At 48.0% G+C, this 21,420-nt stretch overlaps 1 protein-coding gene across 2 annotated transcripts in view; it reads right to left on the reverse strand.

Annotated features, from left to right (window-relative positions):
• PHIP (pleckstrin homology domain interacting protein) overlaps nt 1-21,420 on the reverse strand; it is a 546,843-nt gene that overhangs the window by 438,350 nt on the left and 87,073 nt on the right. For both annotated transcript variants that reach the window (XM_063916855.1, XM_063916854.1), the window contains exon 7: nt 19,142-19,302. In XM_063916855.1, coding sequence (XP_063772925.1) covers nt 19,142-19,302 — 161 coding nt within the window. The remainder of the gene's footprint in view (nt 1-19,141; nt 19,303-21,420) is intronic.

The following is a 21,420-nucleotide window of genomic DNA, read 5'->3' on the forward strand; positions in this document are numbered from 1 at the left end:
AGGTTGGTTCATATGAAAGGATGAGACCACCTTAGGTAGGAATTGAGGACGGGTCCGCAATTCCGCTCTATCCATATGGAAAATCAAATAGGGGCTTTTATGTGATAAAGCCGCTAATTCCGAAGCTCGCCTAGCCGAAGCCAAGGCTAACAACATGACCACCTTCCAAGTGAGATATTTCAACTCCACTGTCTTAAGCGGTTCAAACCAATGTGACTTAAGGAAACTTAACACCACGTTAAGGTCCCAAGGCGCCACCCGAGGTACAAAAGGAGGCTGAATATGAAGTACTCCCTTCACAAAAGTCTGTACTTCAGGCAGAGAGGCCAATTCCTTTTGAAAGAAAATGGATAAGGCCGAAATCTGAACTTTAATGGAGCCTAATTTTAGGCCCAAATTCACTCCAGTTTGTAGGAAGTGAAGAAAACGGCCTAGATGGAATTCTTCCGTAGGAGCATTCCTGGCCTCACACCAAGAAACATATTTTCGCCATATTCGGTGATAATGTTTAGATGTCACGTCCTACCTAGCCTTTATTAGCGTAGGAATGACCTCATCTGGAATACCTTTTTCCGCTAGGATCCGGCGTTCAACCGCCATGCCGCCAAACGCAGCACCGGTAAGTCTTGGAACAGACAGGGACCCTGTTGCAACAGGTCCTGTCTTAGGAGAAGAGGCCACGGATCTTCTGTGAGCATTTCCTGCAGATCCGGATACCAGGTCCTTCGTGGCCAATCTGGAACAATGAGTATTGTTCTCACTCCTCTTTTTCTTATTATCCTCAACACCTTGGGTATGAGAGGAAGAGGAGGAAATACATAGACCGACTGGAACACCCACGGTGTCACTAGGGCGTCCACAGCTACCGCCTGAGGGTCTCTTGACATGGCGCAATACCTTTGTAGCTTTTTGTTGAGATGGGACGCCATCATGTCTATTTGTGGCAGTCCCCATCGACTTGCAATCTGTGCAAAGACTTCCTGATGAAGTCCCCACTCTCCCGGATGCAGGTCGTGTCTGCTGAGGAAGTCTGCTTCCCAGTTGTCCATTCCCGATGTGAACACTGCTGACAGTGCGCTTACATGATTCTCCGCCCAGCGAAGAATTCTGGTGGCTTCCGCCATCGCCACTGTGCTCCTTGTGCCGCCTTGGCGGTTTACATGAGCCACTGCGGTGACGTTGTCTGACTGGATCAGAACTGGTCGATCACGAGTAAGGTCTCCGCTTGAAGAAGGGCGTTATATATGGCCCTTAGTTCCAGGATGTTGATGTGAAGACAAGTCTCTTAACTTGACCAAAGGCCTTGGAAATTTCTTCCCTGTGTGACTGCTCCCCAACCTCGGAGGCTCGCGTCCGTGGTCACCAGGATCCAATCCTGAATGCCGAACCTGCGGCCCTCTAGAAGGTGAGCCCTGTTTAGCCACCACAGGAGAGATACTCTGGCCCTGGGGGACAGGGTGATCCTCTCATGCAATTGCAGATACGATCCGGACCATTTGTCCAATAGGTCCCATTGGAAGGTCCTTGCATGGAATCTGCCGTATGGAATGGCTTCGTATGTTGCCACCATCTTTCCCAGGACTTGAGTGCAATGATATACTGACACTTGTTTTGGTTTCAACAAGTTCATGACTAGAGTCATGAGTTCCTGTGCTTTTTCCGTAGGAAGAAAAACCCTTTTCTGGTCTGTGTCCAGAATCACTCTGCAGCCACCACAGGAGAGATACCCTGGCCCTGGGGGACAGGGTGATCCGCTGATGCATGTGCAGATGCGACCCGGACCATTTGTCCAATAGGTCCCATTTGAAAGTCCTTGCATGGAACCTGCCGAAGGGAATGGCTTCGTATGTCGCCACCATTTTTCCCAGGACATGAGTGCAATGATGTACTGACACTTGTTTCGGCTTCAACAGGTTCTTGACTAGAGTCATGAGTTCCTGCGCTTTTTCTATCGGAAGAAAAACCCTTTTCTGGTCTGTGTCCAGAATCATGCCCAAGAAGGGCAGACGAGTCGTAGGATTCAGCTGCGACTTTGGAATATTGAGAATCCAGCCGTGTCGCTGTAACACCTTCAGTGAAAGGGATACGCTGTTCTGCAACTTCTCCCGTGATCTCGCTTTTATGAGGAGATCGTCCAAGTACGGGATAATTGTGACACTCTGCTTGCGCAGGAGCACTATAATTTCCGCCATTACCTTGGTGAAATTTCTAGGGGCCGTGGAAAGTCCAAAAGGCAACGTCTGAAATTGGTAATGACAATCAATCCTGTACCGCAAATCTCAGGTACGCCTGATGAGGAGGATATATGGGAACATGCAGGTATGCATCCTTTATGACCAGAGATACCATAAAATCCCCCCCTTCAAGGCTGGCGATGACCGCTCTGAGCGATTCCATCTTGAACTTGAACCGTTTTAAGTAAAGGTTCAGGGATTTTAAATTCAAAATGGGTCTGACCGAACCGTCCGGTTTCGAGACCACAAACAGAGTTGAGTAGTACCCCTTCCCTCTCTGAATCAGGGGAACCTCTACCACCACTTGTTGAAGACACAATTTTTGAATCGCATGTAACACTATCTCCCTTTCCAGGGGAGAAGTTGGTAGCGCCGATTTGAAAAACCGGCGAGGAGGCACCTCTTCGAATTCCAGCTTGTATCCCTGGGAAACAATTTCTATTGCCCAGGGATCCACCTGTGAGTGAACCCAGATGTGGCTGAAAAGTCGAAGACGTGCCCCCACTGGAGCGGACTCCCTCAGGGGAGCCCCAGCGTCATGCGGTGGATTTTGCAGAGGCCGGGGAGGACTTCTGTTCCTGGGAACTAGCTGTGTTGTGCAGCTTTTTTCCTCTGCCCTTACCCCTGGCAAGAAAGGAGGATCCACGTACTCTTTTGCTTTTATTTGAACGAAAGGACTGCATTTGATAATGAGGCGCTTTCTTAGATTGTGAGGGAATAAGGCAAAAAATTCGATTTACCTGCCGTAGCTGTGGAGACGAGGTCCGAGAGGCCCTCTCCAAACAATTCCTCACCCTTGTAAGGCAAAAACTCCATATGCCTCTGAGTCGGCATCACCCGTCCACTGTCGGGACCATAAGACTCGCCTAGCAGAAATAGACATAGCGTTTATTCTGGAACCCAGTAAACTAATGTCTCTTTGAGCATCCCTCATATATAAGACAGCATCTTTTATATGCCCTAGGGTCATTAAAATGGTATCCTTATCAAGGGTCTCAATATCCGCTGATAAGGAATCTGTCCATGCTGCTACAGCACTACAAACCCAGGCCGACGCAATTGCCGGTCTGAGTAACGTACCAGAATTTGTGTAAATGGACTTCAAGGTAACCTCCTGCTTGCGGTAAGCAGGATCCTTGAGGGTAGCCGTATCTTGGGATGGGAGCGCTATCTTTTTTGATAAGCGTGTCAAAGCTTTGTCTACCCTTCGGAAGGATTCCCACCGTATTCTGTCCTATGACAGGAAAGGATACGATATTAGAATCCTTTTGGGAATCTGCAGTTTTTCGTCTGGAGTTTCCCACGCTTTTTCGCATCAATTCGTTCAGCTCATGTGAAGAGGGAAACGTGACCTCAGGTTTCTTTCCCTTATACATGTGTACCCTCGTGTCAGGGACAGGGGGTTCATCAGTGATATGCAAAACATCTTTAATTGCGATAATCATATATTGAATACATTTAGCCACCCTTGGCTGCAATTTTGCATCATCGTAGTCGACACTGGAGTCTGAATCCGTGTCGGTATCTGTGTCAACTATTTGGGATAGTGGGCGCTTCTGAGACCCCGAAGGTCCCGGCGACATTGGGACAGACATGGTTCGACTCCGTGACTGTACCCTAGCTTCAGCTTTGTCTAATCTTTTGTGCAATAAAATAAGAATTTACTTACCGATAATTCTATTTCTCATAGTCCGTAGTGGATGCTGGGGACTCCGAAAGGACCATGGGGAATAGCGGCTCCGCAGGAGACTGGGCACAAAGTAAAAGCTTTAGGACTAGCTGGTGTGCACTGGCTCCTCCCCCTATGACCCTCCTCCAAGCCTCAGTTAGGATACTGTGCCCGGACGAGCGTACACAATAAGGAAGGATTTTGAATCCCGGGTAAGACTCATACCAGCCACACCAATCACACCGTACAACTTGTGATCTGAACCCAGTTAACAGCATGATAACAGAAGGAGCCTCTGAAAAGATGGCTCACAACAACAATAACCCGATTTTTGTAACAATAACTATGTACAAGTAATGCAGACAATCCGCACTTGGGATGGGCGCCCAGCATCCACTACGGACTATGAGAAATAGAATTATCGGTAAGTAAATTCTTATTTTCTCTAACGTCCTAGTGGATGCTGGGGACTCCGAAAGGACCATGGGGATTATACCAAAGCTCCCAAACGGGCGGGAGAGTGCGGATGACTCTGCAGCACCGAATGAGAGAACTCCAGGTCCTCCTCAGCCAGGGTATCAAATTTGTAGAATTTAGCAAACGTGTTTGCCCCTGACCAAGTAGCTGCTCGGCAAAGTTGTAAAGCCGAGACCCCTCGGGCAGCCGCCCAAGATGAGCCCACTTTCCGTGTGGAATGGGCTTTTACAGATTTTGGCTGTGGCAGGCCTGCCACAGAATGTGCAAGCTGAATTGTACTACAAATCCAACGAGCAATCGTCTGCTTAGAAGCAGGAGCACCCAGCTTGTTGGGTGCATACAGGATAAACAGCAAATCAGATTTTCTGACTCCAGCCGTCCTGGAAACATATATTTTCAGGGCCCTGACTACGTCCAGCAACTTGGAATCCTCCAAGTCCCTAGTAGCCGCAGGCACCACAATAGGCTGGTTTAAGTGAAATGCTGAAACCACCTTAGGAAGAAATTGAGGACGAGTCCTCAATTCTGCCCTGTCCGTATGAAAAATTAGGTAAGGGCTTTTATAGGATAAAGCCGCCAATTCTGAGACACGCCTGGCTGAAGCCAGGGCTAACAGCATTACCACTTTCCATGTGAGATATTTTAAGTCCACAGTGGTGAGTGGTTCAAACCAATGTGATTTTAGGAATCCCAAAACTACATTGAGATCCCAAGGTGCCACTGGAGGCACAAAAGGAGGCTGTATATGCAGTACTCCCTTGACAAACGTCTGAACTTCAGGAACAGAAGCCAGTTCTTTTTGGAAGAATATTGACAGGGCCGAAATTTGAACCTTAATGGACCCTAATTTGAGGCCCATAGACAGTCCTGTTTGCAGGAAATGCAGGAAACGACCCAGTTGAAATTCCTCTGTAGGGGCCTTCCTGGCCTCGCACCACGCAACATATTTTACGCCAAATACGGTGATAATGTTGTATGGTTACATCCTTCCTGGCTTTGATCAGGGTAGGGATGACTTCATCCGGAATGCCTTTTTCCTTCAGGATCCGGCGTTCAACCGCCATGCCGTCAAACGCAGCCGCGGTAAGTCTTGGAACAGACATGGTCTCTGCTGGAGCAGGTCCTTTCTTAGAGGTAGAGGCCACGGGTCTTCCGTGAGCATCTCTTGAATTTCCAGGTACCAAGTCCTTCTTGGCCAATCCGGAGCCACGAGTATCTTTACTCCTCTCCTTCTTATGATTCTCAGTACTTGTGGTATGAGAGGAAGAGGAGGGAACACATACACTGACTGGTACACCCACGGTGTTACCAGAGCGTCCACAGCTATTGCCTGAGGGTCCCTTGACCTGGCGCAATATCTGTCCAGTTTTTTGTTGAGGCGGGACGCCATCATGTCCACCTTTGGTTTTTCCCAACGGTTCACAATCACGTGGAAGACTTCTGGGTGAAGTCCCCACTCCCCCGGGTGAAGATCGTGTCTGCTGAGGAAGTCTGCTTCCCAGTTGTCCACTCCCGGAATGAACACTGCTGACAGTGCTATCACATGATTCTCCGCCCAGCGAAGAATCCTTGCCACTTCCATCATTGCCCTCCTGCTTCTTGTGCCGCCCTGTCTGTTTACGTGGGCGACTGCCGTGATGTTGTCCGACTGGATCAACACCGGCTGACCCTGAAGCAGAGGTCTTGCCTGACTTAGGGCATTGTAAATGGCCCTTAGTTCCAGGATATTTATGTGAAGTGACGTTTCCATGCTTGACCACAAGCCCTGGAAATTTCTTCCCTGTGTGACTGCTCCCCAGCCTCTCAGACTGGCATCCGTGGTCACCAGGACCCAATCCTGAATGCCGAATCTGCGGCCCTCTAGGAGATGAGCACTCTGTAACCACCACAGGAGAGACACCCTTGTCCTTGGAGACAGGGTTATCCGCTGATGCATTTGAAGATGCGATCCGGACCATTTGTCCAGCAGATCCCACTGAAAAGTTCTTGCGTGGAATCTGCCGAATGGAATCGCTTCGTAAGAAGCCACCATCTTTCCCAGGACCCTTGTGCATTGATGTACTGACACTTGGCCTGGTCTTAGGAGGTTCCTGACTAGGTCGGATAACTCCTTGGCTTTCTCCTCCGGGAGAAACACCTTTTTCTGTACTGTGTCCAGAATCATCCCTGGGAACAGCAGACGTGTCGTCGGAATCAGCTGCGATTTTGGAATATTTAGAATCCATCCGTGCTGTCGTAGTACTACTTGAGATAGTGCTACTCCGACCTCTAACTGTTCTCTGGACCTTGCCCTTATCAGGAGATCGTCCAAGTAAGGGATAATTAAGACGCCTTTTCTTCGAAGAAGAATCATCATTTCGGCCATTACCTTGGTAAAGACCCGGGGTGCCGTGGACAATCCAAACGGCAGCGTCTGAAACTGATAGTGACAGTTCTGTACCACAAACCTGAGGTACCCTTGGTGAGAAGGGCAAATTGGGACATGGAGGTAAGCATCCTTGATGTCCAGAGACACCATATAGTCCCCTTCTTCCAGGTTCGCTATCACTGCTCTGAGTGACTCCATCTTGAATTTGAACCTTTTTATGTAAGTGTTCAAGGATTTCAGATTTAAAATGGGTCTCACCGAGCCGTCCGGCTTCGGTACCACAAACAGCGTGGAATAATACCCCTTTCCCTGTTGTAGGAGGGGTACCTTGATTATCACCTGCTGGGAATACAGCTTGTGAATGGCTTCCAATACCGCCTCCCTGTCGGGGGGAGACGTTGGTAAAGCAGACTTCAGGAACCGGCGAGGGGGAGACGTCTCGAATTCCAATTTGTACCCCTGAGATACTACCTGCAGGATCCAGGGGTCCACTTGCGAGTGAGCCCACTGCGCGCTGAAATTCTTGAGACGGGCCCCCACCGTGCCTGAGTCCGCTTGTAAGGCCCCAGCGTCATGCTGAGGACTTGGCAGAAGCGGGGGAGGGCTTCTGTTCCTGGGAAGAGGCTGTTTGCTGCAGTCTTTTTCCCCTTCCTCTGCCCCGGGGCAGATATGAGTGGCCTTTTGCCCGCTTGCCCTTATGGGGACGAAAGGACTGAGCCTGAAAAGACGGTATCTTTTTCTGCTGCGAGGTGACTTGGGGTAAAAAGGTGGATTTTCCAGCCGTTGCCGTGGCCACCAGGTCCGATAGACTGACCCCAAATAACTCCTCCCCTTTATACGGCAATACTTCCATATGCCGTTTGGAATCCGCATCCCCTGACCACTGTCGCGTCCATAATCCTCTTCTGGCAGAAATGGACATCGCACTTACTCTTGATGCCAGAGTGCAAATATCCCTCTGTGCATCTCGCATATATAGAAATGCATCCTTTAAATGCTCTATAGTCAATAATATATTGTCCCTGTCCAGGGTATCAATATTTTCAGTCAGGGAATCCGACCAAGCCACCCCAGCACTGCACATCCAGGCTGAGGCGATTGCTGGTCGCAGTATAATACCAGTATGTGTGTATATACTTTTAAGGATATTTTCCAGCTTCCTATCAGCTGGTTCCTTGAGGGCGGCCGTATCAGGAGACGGTAACGCCACTTGTTTTGATAAGCGTGTGAGCGCCTTATCTACGCTAGGGGGTGTTTCCCAACGCGCCCTAACCTCTGGCGGGAAAGGGTATAATGCCAATAATTTTTTAGAAATTAGCAGTTTTTTATCAGGGGAAACCCACGCTTCATCACACACCTCATTTAATTCATCTGATTCAGGAAAAACTACGGGTAGTTTTTTCACACCCCACATAATACCCTTTTTTGTGGTACTTGTAGTATCAGAAATGTTCAAAACCTCCTTCATTGCCGTGATCATGTAACGTGTGGCCCTACTGGAAAATACGTTTGTTTCCTCACCGTCGACACTGGAGTCAGTGTCCGTGTCAGTGTCTGTATCGACCTGAGGTAACGGGCGTTTTATAGCCCCTGACTGTGTTTGAGACGCCTGTACAGGTATTAACTGATTTGCCGGCTGTCTCATGTCGTCAACAGTCTTTTGTAAAGTGCCGACACTATCACGTAATTCTTTCCATAAGACCATCCAGTCAGGTGTCGACTCCCTAGGGGGTGACATCACTAACACAGGCAATTGCTCCGCCTCCACATCATTTTCCTCCTCATACATGTCGACACAGCGTACCGACACACAGCACACACACAGGGAATGCTCTGATAGAGGACAGGACCCCACTAGCCCTTTGGGGAGACAGAGGGAGAGTTTGCCAGCACACACCAGAGCGCTATATATATATATATACAGGGATAACCTTATATAAGTGTTTTTCCCTAATATAGCTGCTGTATATATTAATATGCCAATTTAGTGCCCCCCCTCTCTTGTTTTACCCTGTTTCTGTAATGCAGGACTGCAGGGGAGAGTCAGGGAGCCTTCCTCCAACGGAGCTGTGAGGAAAAAATGGCGCTTGTGTGCTGAGGAGATAGGCTCCGCCCCTTTTTCGGCGGCCTTTCTCCCGCTTTTTTGTGGATAACTGGCAGGGGTTAAATACATCCATATAGCCCAGGAGCTATATGTGATGTATTTTTAGCCATTTAAGGTATTTTCATTGCGTCCCAGGGCGCCCCCCCCCAGCGCCCTGCACCCTCAGTGACCGGAGTGTGAAGTGTGCTGAGAGCAATGGCGCACAGCTGCGGTGCTGTGCGCTACCTTAATGAAGACAGGACGTCTTCTGCCGCCGATTTTCCGGACCTCTTCACTCTTCTGGCTCTGTAAGGGGGCCGGCGGCGCGGCTCCGGGACCCATCCATGGCTGGGCCTGTGATCGTCCCTCTGGAGCTAATGTCCAGTAGCCTAAGAAGCCCAATCCACTCTGCACGCAGGTGAGTTCGCTTCTTCTCCCCTTAGTCCCTCGATGCAGTGAGCCTGTTGCCAGCAGGTCTCACTGAAAATAAAAAAACCTATTTAAACTTTTACTCTAAGCAGCTCAGGAGAGCCACCTAGATTGCACGCTTCTCGTTCGGGCACAAAATCTTAACTGAGGCTTGGAGGAGGGTCATAGGGGGAGGAGCCAGTGCACACCAGCTAGTCCTAAAGCTTTTACTTTGTGCCCAGTCTCCTGCGGAGCCGCTATTCCCCATGGTCCTTTCGGAGTCCCCAGCATCCACTAGGACGTTAGAGAAATTAACATTAGCACTTAAAACATTCCACATATCCATCCAGTCAGGTGTCAGCGCTGCCGACGGAGACCTTACATTCATACACTCCCCTTCCTCCTTAGGTGAGCCTTCAACCTCAGACATGTCGACACACGCGTACCGACACACCACACACACACACACACAAAGGGAAGCTCTTTTCTGAAGACAGGTTCCCCACCAGGCCCTTTGGAGAGACAGAGAGAGTATGCCAGCATACACCCCAGCGCTATATGACCCAGGAAAAAACACAGAATGTTTACCCAGTAGCACTTTTGTAGCATGTATATGCGCCAATTATGTCGTGCGTCCCCCCCCCCCTCTACTTTAAAACCCTCTTTCACCGTGTGTCAAGCAGGGGAGAGTCCGGGGAGCTTCCTCTCAGCGGTGCTGTGGAGAAAAATGGCGCTGGTGAGTGCTGAGGGAGAAGCCCGGCCCCCACGGCGGCGGGCTTCTGTCCCGTTCAAATTTCTTAATAACATGGCGGGGGCTCTTTTTATACATGTACAGTGCCCAGCTGTACATGTATATATGTGTATTTGCCACAGGAGGTTTTTATTGCTGCCCAGGGCGGGCGGGCGGGCGCGCCCGCCCCCCCCCCCCCCCCTCTGCGCCCTGCACCCTTAAAGTGACCAATGTGTGTTAGGTGAATGGGAGCAATGGCGCACAGCTTCACTGCTGTGCGTTACCTCTATGAAGATCAAGATGTCTTCTGCCGCCTCTGAAGTATTTTCCTCTCATACTCACCCGGCTTCTATCTTCCGGCTCTGCGAGGAGGACGGCGGCACGGCTTTGGTACGGACGGCGAGGGTGAGACCTGCGTACCGATCCCTCTGGAGCTAATGGTATCCAGTAGCCTAAGAAACAGAGCCCTGAAACTCAGTGAAGTGGGTCTGTTTCTCTCTCCTCAGTTCCCTCGATGCAGGGAGCCTGTTGCCAGCAGGCTCCCTGAAAATAAAAAAACCTAACTAAAATACTTTCTTTTACAGGAAACTCAGGAGAGCTCCCTGAAAGCTCCCAGTCTCCACTGGGCACAGTATCAAACTGAGGTCTGGAGAAGGGGCATAGAGGGAGGAGCCAGTGCACACCCAGATCCAAAGTCTTTCTTAAAGTGCCCATGTCTCCTGCGGAGCCCGTCTATCCCCATGGTCCTTACGGAGTCCCAGCATCCTCTAGGACGTTAAGAGAAAAAAAAAATAATCAGCCAAACAAACATGTATCACCACCAAACAGGTAATTTCAACTTAAAAAGTAGAATTTTTTTTTTTATGCACTTTCTGAACATGGCTAGGCATAAGAGATGCACAAACAATATTCTTAAAGCTTTGTGTGCAAACTGCTAGGAGCTTAGGAGACACAATTCCAGAGCTAATTATGATGGTGACAAGGGATGATCTGGATACTGTGGCACCTTATGGAGTCATGGTGCAATGAGAATCATGACTGGGACATAGCTATGCCAGGGTATACTTTAGAAAAGACAGAGAGGGCCCTAGAAATAGGGGAGAACATTAGCAGCCCTGGGGTGATATAGACCACCAAGGCCATCGGGCAGGAACCTATCGCAAGATATCACTAACATGGCTTTATAAATAATCATGGGAGACTTTAACCCTTTATTACCAGTGTCATCACTGGGATACAGTCGAAACATGTAGTGTCATAAAGGGTTAATTTACTTGATGTAGTTGAACTTGCAAAAGACCCCTCCTAGTTTACAAGTGGCATACTTCTAAAAATTCTTCACAGGGAACATCCCTCAAGCAACTGGTGAGGGAGTTCACTAACAAAGACGCAATATTAGACTTAACATTAACCGACAAATGGTGACAGGATATCACATGTACAGTATATGTGCATGAGAACCTATTATCCGGTGACCATCAAGCAGTATGGTTTAGCTAAAGACAGGGACAAACTCATGCCACACAAACAAAATGTGTGGACTATTAGGAAGGCTGACTTCACCAAAATGGGGAGATGCGTTAGTGATTCATTGGCAGATTGGACGAACTTGGAAGGAGTGCAGGCGAGGTGGGAAAATAAGAAATTCAATATTAAGAGCAACAGACCTTTGCGCGTAGGGGGTTAGGAAAAAGCCTATGGAAAAGGAAGTCAGTGTGCTTTACAAAACAAGTATCAACTAGTGTGAAAGCAAAAATAGATGATATTTAGGAAATATAAGCAGACTCAATGGAAGGAAGGAGGTTAAGAAGGTAAATCAGATGTGCACAGTCAGCAAGTTGAAGGGGCTGAATTCAGTCTGACCGAGGGACACAAGACAATAGCAGATCTAAATTATTTTTGGTCAGTCTTCACAACAGGAGTGGGGAAGGGGCCACAATTTAGTTGCAAGGATATTCATAAAAATTAGTTAAAGTACATTTACAGAGAAGGTCCTAACAGAACTCTCAAAACCAAAAGTGGAGAAACCAATGGGGCCAGATGGGATACATCTAAGGATACTAAAAAAAAAAAAAAAAAAAATTTAAAGGGGTGCTGATCACACTATTAACAGAATTATTCTTCTGCTACAAAGGCAATTACAAAAAATTCTCCAAAAAAGAGCAAATATAGTACCACTGTACAAAAATGGAAGCAAGCAAGAGGCAATTAACTACAGACCAGTGAAAGTAAGCAAGACCAGTAAGGAAAGTAATAGAAAATATTATAAGAGCGAGCTGTGGAATATTTTAAATGCAGAAACGTACAAGATCCCAAACAGCATGGAATTACTGGGAGGTGATCATGCCATTGACTTTGTGACTAAAATATTAGATTAAGGAAGGGGTGGGGGGGAGGGGGGTTAGATGTAGCATATCTAGACCTTAGTATGGCTTCTGGCACAGTCCCAAATTGCAGACTGTTAAACTCAGAAATGTGGGACTGAATTAAAAAAAATGGTTGCAGGATAGGAAACAGATTTGTAGTAAATAGCATGCAGTCTAAGGACGGAAAGGTTACCGGTGGAGAACCCCAGAGATATGCAATTGCGTTGGTGCTCTTTAATGTCTTTGTTTGTAAAATTGCAAAAGGATTTGAAGGGAAAAGCATGTATGTCTTTTGCAGATAACACACACAGGGTAGACACACCAGGAGGGGTAAAACAAATATTGATGATCTAAGTACTTTGGGAATGATAACTTAAGTGGGAAATAGTGTTTAAAACGAAAAAATGCAAAATCATTTACTTTGGTTTCCAAAAACACAAAGGCTAAATATAGTATAAAGGCTATAACAATAGAAATTATGAGGATAAAAGGGATATAGGAGTCACTATTTCAGGTGACTGAAGGGCAGGTAAGCAATGTAACAAAGCTATGAGAGTGGCTAGTAAGATGCTTGGCTGCATAGGGAAAAGAATCAGTAGCTGTAAAAAAAATACTTAATAATGCCACTGTATAGTTCATTGGTGTGACATCTGGAATACAGTGTTCAGTTCTGGAGGCCATATTTCCAGGAAGGATATAAATACATTAGAGAGTACAAAGAAGGGTAACTAAAATATTGCATGGCCTACATCATAAAACTTTCCCACAAAAACAAAAAGATCTTAACATGTACAGTTTAGAGCGGAAAAGGAAAAGAGGGAACATGATAGAAACTTTCAAATATATCAAAGGTTTTAACAAGGTATAGAAGGGAGACATTATTCAAAGGAAGAGAAGTATTAGAACACTAGGACAAGCACTGAAACTGGAGGGAGGAAGATTCAGGGGAAATTTAATGAAAAATTACTTCACAGAAAAAGTAGTGGACAAGTGTAACAGCCTTCCATCAGAGGTAGTAAAAGCTAAGACAGCAGATGGATAGGCATATTAATTGCCTTACAAAGAACAAATAAGAATTTACTCACCGGTAATTCTATTTCTCGTAGTCCGTAGTGGATGCTGAGTACTCCGTAAGGACAATGGGGAATAGACGGGCTCCGCAGGAGACTGGGCACTCTTAAAAGAAAGATTAGGTACTATATCTGGTGTGCACTGGCTCCTCCCTCTATGCCCCTCCTCCAGACCTCAGTTAAAGAAACTGTGCCCGGAAGAGCTGACATTACTAGGAAAGGATTTGGAATCCAGGGTAAGACTCATACCAGCCACACCAATCACACCGTACAACTTGTGATAACTATACCCAGTTAACAGTATGAATAACAACTGAGCCTCATGCAACAGATGGCTCATAACAATAACTATATACATGTATTGCAGAAAGTCCGCACTTGGGACGGGCTCCCAGCATCCACTACAGACTACGAGAAATAGAATTACCGGTGAGTAAATTCTTATTTTCTCTGACGTCCTTGTGGATGCTGGGTACTCCGTAAGGACCATGGGGATTATACCAAAGCTCCCAAACGGGCGGGAGAGTGCGGATGACTCTGCAGCACCGAATGAGCAAACTCAAGGTCCTCCTCAGCCAGGGTATCAAACTTGTAGAATTTTGCAAAAGTGTTTGAACCTGACCAAGTAGCAGCTCGGCAAAGCTGTAAAGCAGAGACCCCTCGGGCAGCCGCCCAAGAAGAGCCCACCTTCCTTGTGGAATGGGCTTTTACTGATTTAGGATGCGGCAGTCCAGCCGCAGAATGCGCAAGCTGAATCGTGCTACAGATCCAGCAAGCAATAGTCTGCTTTGAAGCAGGAGCACCCAGCTTGTTGGGTGCATGTAGGATAAACAGCGAGTCAGTTTTTCTGACTCTAGCCGTCCTGGAAACATATTTTTTCAGGGCCCGGACTACGTCCAGCAACTTGGAATCCTCCAAGTCCCTAGTAGCCGCAGGCACTACAATAGGTTGGTTCAACTGAAATGCTGATACCACCTTTGAAAGAAATTGGGGACGAGTCCTCAATTCCGCCCTGTCCATATGGAAAATCAGATATGTGCTTTTACACGACAAAGCCGCCAATTCTGACACACGCCTAGCCGAAGCCAAGGCCAACAGCATGACCACCTTCCAGGTGAGATACTTCAACTCCACGGTTTTAAGTGGCTCAAACCAATGTGATTTAAGAAAATAGACAGGGCCGAAATCTGTACTTTTATGAATCCCAATTTGAGGCCCATAGTCACTCCTGACTGGAGGAAGTGCAGAAATCGACCCAGCTGAAATTCCTCTGTAGGGGCCTTCCTGGCCTCACCCCAAGCAACATATTTACGCCATATGCGGTGATAATGTTTTGCTGTCACATCCTTCATAGCTTTTATCAGCGTAGGAATTACTTCATCTGGAATGCCTTTTTCCGTTAGGATCCGGCGTTCAACCGCCATGCCATCAAACGCAGCAACGGTAAGTCTTGTAACAGACAGGGCCCCTGTTGTAACAGGTCCTGTCTGAGAGGCAGAGGCCATGGGTCCTCTGAGATCATTTCTTGTAGTTCTGGGTACCAAGTTCTTCTTGGCCAATCCGGAACGATCAGTATTGTTCTTACTCCTCTCCTTCTTACTATCCTCAGTACCCTGGGTATGAGAGGAAGAGGAGGGAACACAAACCGACTGGTACACCCACGGTGTCACTAGTGCGTCTACAGCCATCGCCTGAGGGTCCCTTGACCTGGCGCAATATCTTTTTAACTTTTTGTTGAGGCGCGACGCCATCATGTCCACCTGTGGCCGTTCCCAACGATTTACAATCAGTGTGAAGACTTCTGGATGAAGTCCCCACTCTCCCGGGTGGAGATCGTGTCTGCTGAGGAAGTCTGCTTCCCAGTTGTCCACTCCCGGAATAAACACTGCTGACAGTGCCAGTACGTGATTCTCCGCCCATCGAAGAATCCTTGTGGCTTCTGCCATTGCCATCCTGCTTCTTGTGCTGCCCTGGCGGTTTATATGGGCGACCGCCGTGATGTTGTCTGACTGAATCAGCACCAGTAGGTTTTGAAGCAGGGGTTCAGCTTGACCCAGGGCGTTGTAAATGGCCCTTAGTTCCAGAATATTTATGTGTAGGGAAGTCTCCTGACTTGACCACTGTCCTTGGAAGTTTCTTCCCTGAGTGACTGCCCCCCAACCTCGGAGGCTTGCATCCGTGGTCACCAGGACCCAGTCCTGTATGCCGAATCTGCGGCCCTCGAGAAGATGGGCACTCTGCAGCCACCACAGTAGAGACACCCTAGCCCTCGGGGACAGGGTGAGCAACAGATGCATCTGAAGATGTGATCCGGACCATTTGTCCAACAGATCCCACTGAAAGATACTTGCATGGAACCTGCCAAAGGGAATTGCTTCGTAAGAAGCCACCATCTTTCCCAGGACTCGCGTGCAGTGATGCACCGACACCTGTTTTGGTTTCAGGAGATTCCTGACCAGAGAGGACAATTCCTGGGCCTTCTCCGCAGGGAGAAACACCTTCTTTTGTTCTGTATCCAGGATCATGCCCAAGAACAATAGACGTGTCGCAGGAATCAGCTGCGACTTTGGTATGTTCAGAATCCAGCCGTGTTGTTGCAGCACTTCCCGAGCTAGTGCTACGCTGGCTAACAACTGTTCCTTGGACCTCGCCTTTATCAGGAGATCGTCCAAGTACGGGATAATTATAACACCCTTCCTCCGAAGGAGTATCATCATTTCGGCCATTAACTTGGTAAATACCCTTGGTGCCGTTGAGAGACCGAACGGCAACGTCTGGAATTGGTAATGACAGTCCTGTACCACAAACCTGAGGTACTCCTGGTGAGGTGGGTAAATGGGGACATGCAGGTATGCATCCTTGATGTCCAATGATACCATAAAATCCCCCTCTTCCAGGCTTGCGATAACCGCCCTGAGCGATTCCATTTTGAACTTGAACTTCCTCAGATAAGTGTTCAAGGATTTTAAATTTAGAATGGGTCTTACCGAACCGTCCGGTTTCAGTACCACAAACATTGTGGAATAGTAACCCCGTCCCTGTTGAAGGAGGGGAACCTTGATTATCACGTGCTGAAGGTACAGCTTGTGAATAGCCGCCAGCACTACCTCCCTTTCCCTGGGAGCAGTTGGAAAAGCTGATTTGAGGTAACGGCGAGGGGGAGTCGCCTCGAACTCCAACATGTATCCCTGAGATACCACTTGTAGGGCCCAGGGATCCACCTGTGAGCGAACCCACTGGTTGCTGAAGTTCCGGAGACGGGCCCCCACCGCACCGGGCTCCGCCGCCTGTGGAGCCCCAGCGTCATGCGGTGGACCTAGAGGAAGCGGGGGAGGACTTTTGTTCCTGGGAACTGGCTGTCTGATGCAGCTTCTTTCCTCTACCCCTGCCTCTGGGCAGAAAGGAAGCGCCTCTGACACGCTTGCCTTTCTGAGGCCGAAAGGACTGTACCTGATAATACGGTGCTTTCTTTGGTTGTGAGGGAACGTGGGGTAGAAAAGTTGATTTTTCCGCTGTTGCTGTGGATACCAGGTCCGAGAGACCATCCCCAAACAGTGCCTCACCCTTATAAGGCAAAACCTCCATGTGCCTTTTAGAATCAGCATCACCTGTCCACTGCCGAGTCCATAATACCCTCCTGGCAGAAATGGACATTGCATTAATTCCCGATGCCAGTCGGCAAATATCCCTCTGTGCATCTCTCATATATAAAGACTACGTCCTTTATATGGTCTATGGTTAGCAAAATAGTATCCCTGTCGAGTGTATCAATGTTATCTGACAGGGTGTCGGACCAAGCTGCTGCAGCACTACACATCCATGCTGACGCAATAGCAGGTCTCAGTATAGTACCTGAGTGTGTATATACAGACTTCAGGATAGCTTCCTGCTTTCTATCTGCAGGTTTCTTTAAGGCGGCCGTATCTTGAGACGGCAGTGCCACCTTTTTTGATAAGCGTGTGAGCGCTTTGTCCACCCTAGGGGATGTTTCCCAACGTACCCTATCCGCTGGTGGGAAAGGGTACGCCATCAGTAACTTCTTAGGAATTACCAGTTTTTTATCAGGGGAACACCACGCTTCTTCACACAATTCATTTAACTCCTCAGATGGGGGAAAAGTCACTGGAAGCTTTTTCTCCCCAAACATAATACCCTTTTTAACGGTAACGGGGTCAGTGTCAGAAATGTTCAATACATTTTTCATTGCCGTAATCATGCATCGGATGGCCCTTGTGGACTGTACATTTGTCTCATCCTCGTCGACACTGGAGTCAGACTCCGTGTCGACATCTGTGTCTGCCATCTGAGGTAGCGGGCGTTTTTGAGCCCCTGATGGCCTCTGAGACGCCTGGGCAGGCGCGGGCTGAGATGCCGGCTGTCCCAAGGCTGTCACGTCATCCAACCTTTTATGTATGGAGTTGACATTGTCGGTTAAAACCTTCCACATATCCATCCACTCCGGTGTCGGCCCCGTAGGGGGCGACATCACACTTATCGGCTCTTGCTCCACCTCCACGTAACCCTCCTCATCAAACATGTCGACACAGCCGTACCGACACACCGCACACACACAGGGAATGCTCTGACTGAGGACAGGACCCCACAAAGTCCTTTGGGGAGACAGAGAGAGAGTATGCCAGCACACACCACAGCGCTATATAACCAGGGATTTACACTAAAGTGAGTGATTTTTCCCTACAGCAGCTTATTATACACAGTTTGCGCCTAAATTTAGTGCCCCCCCTCTCTTTTTTACCCTTGAAGCCTGGAAACTGCAGGGGAGAGCCTGGGGAGCTGCCTTCCAGCGGAGCTGTGAAGAGAAAATGGCGCCGGTGTGCTGAGGAAGATAGCCCTGCCCCTTTCTCGGCGGACTTCTCCCGCTTTTTTATATGCTTTATGGCGGATGATTATGCACATATACAGTTTATTAGCTGTATTATGTGCTATTTAGCCATGTAAGGTACTCTAATTGCTGCCCAGGGCGCCCCCCCCCCCCCCCCCAGAGCCCTGCACCCATGAGTGACCGGAGTGTGTGGTGTGCAGAGGGAGCAATGGCGCACAGCTGCAGTGCTGTGCGCTACCTTAATGAAGACCGGAGTCTTCAGCCGCCGATTTTCAACTTCTCTTCGGTTCTTCTGGCTCTGCAAGGGGGACGGCGGCGCGGCTCCGGGACCGGGACCGGATGACCGAGGACTGGGCCTGTGTTCGATCCCTCTGGAGTTAATGGTGTCCAGTAGCCTTAGAAGCCCAAGCTAGCTGCAAGCAGGTAGGTTCGCTTCTCTCCCCTCAGTCCCACGTAGCAGTGAGTCTGTTGCCAGCAGATCTCACTGAAAATAAAAAAAACTAACAAATACTTTCTTTCTAGGAAGCTCAGGAGAGCCCCTAGAGTGCATCCAGCTCTGGCCGGGCACAGATTCTAACTGAGGTCTGGAGGAGGGGCATAGAGGGAGGAGCCAGTGCACACCAGATATAGTACCTAATCTTTCTTTTAAGAGTGCCCAGTCTCCTGCGGAGCCCGTCTATTCCCCATGGTCCTTACGGAGTACCCAGCATCCACTAGGACGTCAGAGAAAAGGGGTTAAGGTTACCTTAGGGTTAAAAAAAAAAAAAAAAAAAAAAGAGGAGGGCCGACTATGTGTGTCAAGTGGTTCTCATCTGCCATCTACTTTTATAGTATTTTAATATTCTGCTCGTCACAGAATTATAAAGCAAACTGACAATAGAACACAAACTTACTGTAAATATCCTTCTGCCAGTTCGATCAAAAGTCACACAATAAACAGAGGAGAGATGTCCCAAGATCCGCTTGTGCATCTTCATGTGCTGATAGACCGCTGTGGGGACCAAGTTCTCAAACTTATACTTTCCATTTAGCTTTCTTGCAAAAACGGTATTTGCTGAAAGAAAACATTTTCTATTAGCACATTAAGAACAAATAAAATGCTAGAACGTGCCCTCCCACCACGGAAACTTATAGTACGGTGTATTGGTTAGTGACTGAACAGTTAAGACAATGGTCTTAAGAAGATGATGTATGTAACATATACAAGATAAATTAATATATGTACCATTATTACTGAATTTGAAGCAGTAGTGGCTTAAAGATTTTTTTAAATTCTAACTATTACAACAACCAAAACACAGGGGAGATGCATAAATAACCAGTGATTGAATGCACAAACCCAGCAAATTATCATGTTACATCTGCCCTACCTGCAGTGCAACATGGTTATGTACGCTCAGTTTGTTCATGCTGCTTGCACGTAACTAAAAATGGCAGTCTAGCATCTCAGTAGGGACGGTGGTTGATAGAGCTACACTGTATAGATAGTCAATAGGTCGACACCATATTGTCAACATGCATTAGGTCAACATGGTCAAAAGCTTGACAAGTAAAAAGGTAGTCTGTATATCAGGTTGACTGGTTCAAAAGGTTGACACAAATTTTTCACTTTATCATCAACATGGACTACTACTGGTAATAGTAACCTATGCTGGGTGCAGCAGTAGCGAAGTAAAGAAATATATTGGTCGCACAGGCTAACTGATCTCTTCACATATTGCTGCTTTCAGCAGAAAATAGACCCTGTATGAACAATGATATTTGAATGGCAAATTACAGTTGGGAGGTACTACCACGGATACATACATTTTCAAGTTGAATGAAAATATTTATACGGTACTGCTGTCCTAGCCTGTATCAGGGTAGGAATAACCTTGTTCGGAATGCCCTTCCGAGCTAATATCTGGCTTTCAACGTCCATGCCGTCAAACGTAGCCGCGGTAAGTTTTGATAAGCGAACGGCCCCTGCTGCTTCAGGTCCTCCCGAAGAGGAAGAGGCCTCGGCTCTTCTAGCACTAGATCCAAAAGTTCTGCGTACCAAGCAGTTCTAGGCCAGTGCGGCGCAATGAGGACTGCCTGAACGCTTCTCCTTATGTGTTTTAGAACTCTTGGAATGAGTGCAAGTGGAGGAAACACATACACAGACTGGAACACCCACGGAGTCACTAGGGCGTCCACCGCCACGGTTTGTGGGTCCCTAGACCTGGAACAATACCACCGAAGCTTCTTGAGACGAGAGGCCATCATGTCTATTTGAGGTACACCCCAAAGATCTGTCACCTCCCTGAACACCTCCGGATGGAGTCCCCACTCTCCTGGATGGAGATCGTGTCTGTTGAGGAAGTCCTGTCTACTCCCGGAATGAAGATTGCTAACAGTGCCAACACGTGTTTTTCTGCCAAGAGGATGATTCTTGTTACCACTGACATTGCAGCTCTGCTCTTCGTTCCTCCCTGTCAGTTTACGTAAGCCACTGTTGCTACATTGTCTGACTGCACTTGAATGGCTCGATCTCGCAGAAGTTGGGCCGCTTGGAGAAGACTGTTGTAGATGGCTCTTAGTTCCCAAATGTTTATTGGTAGGCTGGATTCCAGGCTTGACCACCTTCCTTGGAAGGTTTCCCCCTGAGTGACTGCGACCCAGTCTCGGAGACTTGCGTCCGTGGTTAGAAGTATCCAGTCCTGAATCCTGAACCTGCGGCCCTCCAGAAGGTGAGGTAATTGTAGCCACCATAGGAGTGAAATCCTGGCTTTTGGCGACAGACTTATTCTCTGCTGCATGTGTAGATGAGATCCCGGCCACTTGTCCAGGAGATTCATTTGGAAGGGCCGAGCATTAAACTTTCCATACTGCAGAGCCTCGTAAGAGGCCACCATCTTCCCCAGAAGGCAAATGCACTGATGAACCAAAAACCCAGGCTGGCTTGAGGACATCCCGAACCATTGTATCAACAACACTTTTCCCCCCGGAAGACACAGCCTCTGCAATTCTGTGTCGAGGATCATTCCCAGAAAAGACAACCTCCTGGACGGCTCCAAATGTGATTTTGGAAAATTCAGGATCCAGCCGTGTTTCCTGAGCAGATGAGTCGTTAGAACAATGGACTGCAACACTCTCTCCCTGGACGATGCCTTTATCAGCAGATCTTCCAGATATGGGATCATGTTCACCC

This window comes from Pseudophryne corroboree, chromosome 4 (assembly GCF_028390025.1).
Source record: "Pseudophryne corroboree isolate aPseCor3 chromosome 4, aPseCor3.hap2, whole genome shotgun sequence".
NCBI classification, from domain to species: Eukaryota; Metazoa; Chordata; class Amphibia; order Anura; family Myobatrachidae; genus Pseudophryne; species Pseudophryne corroboree.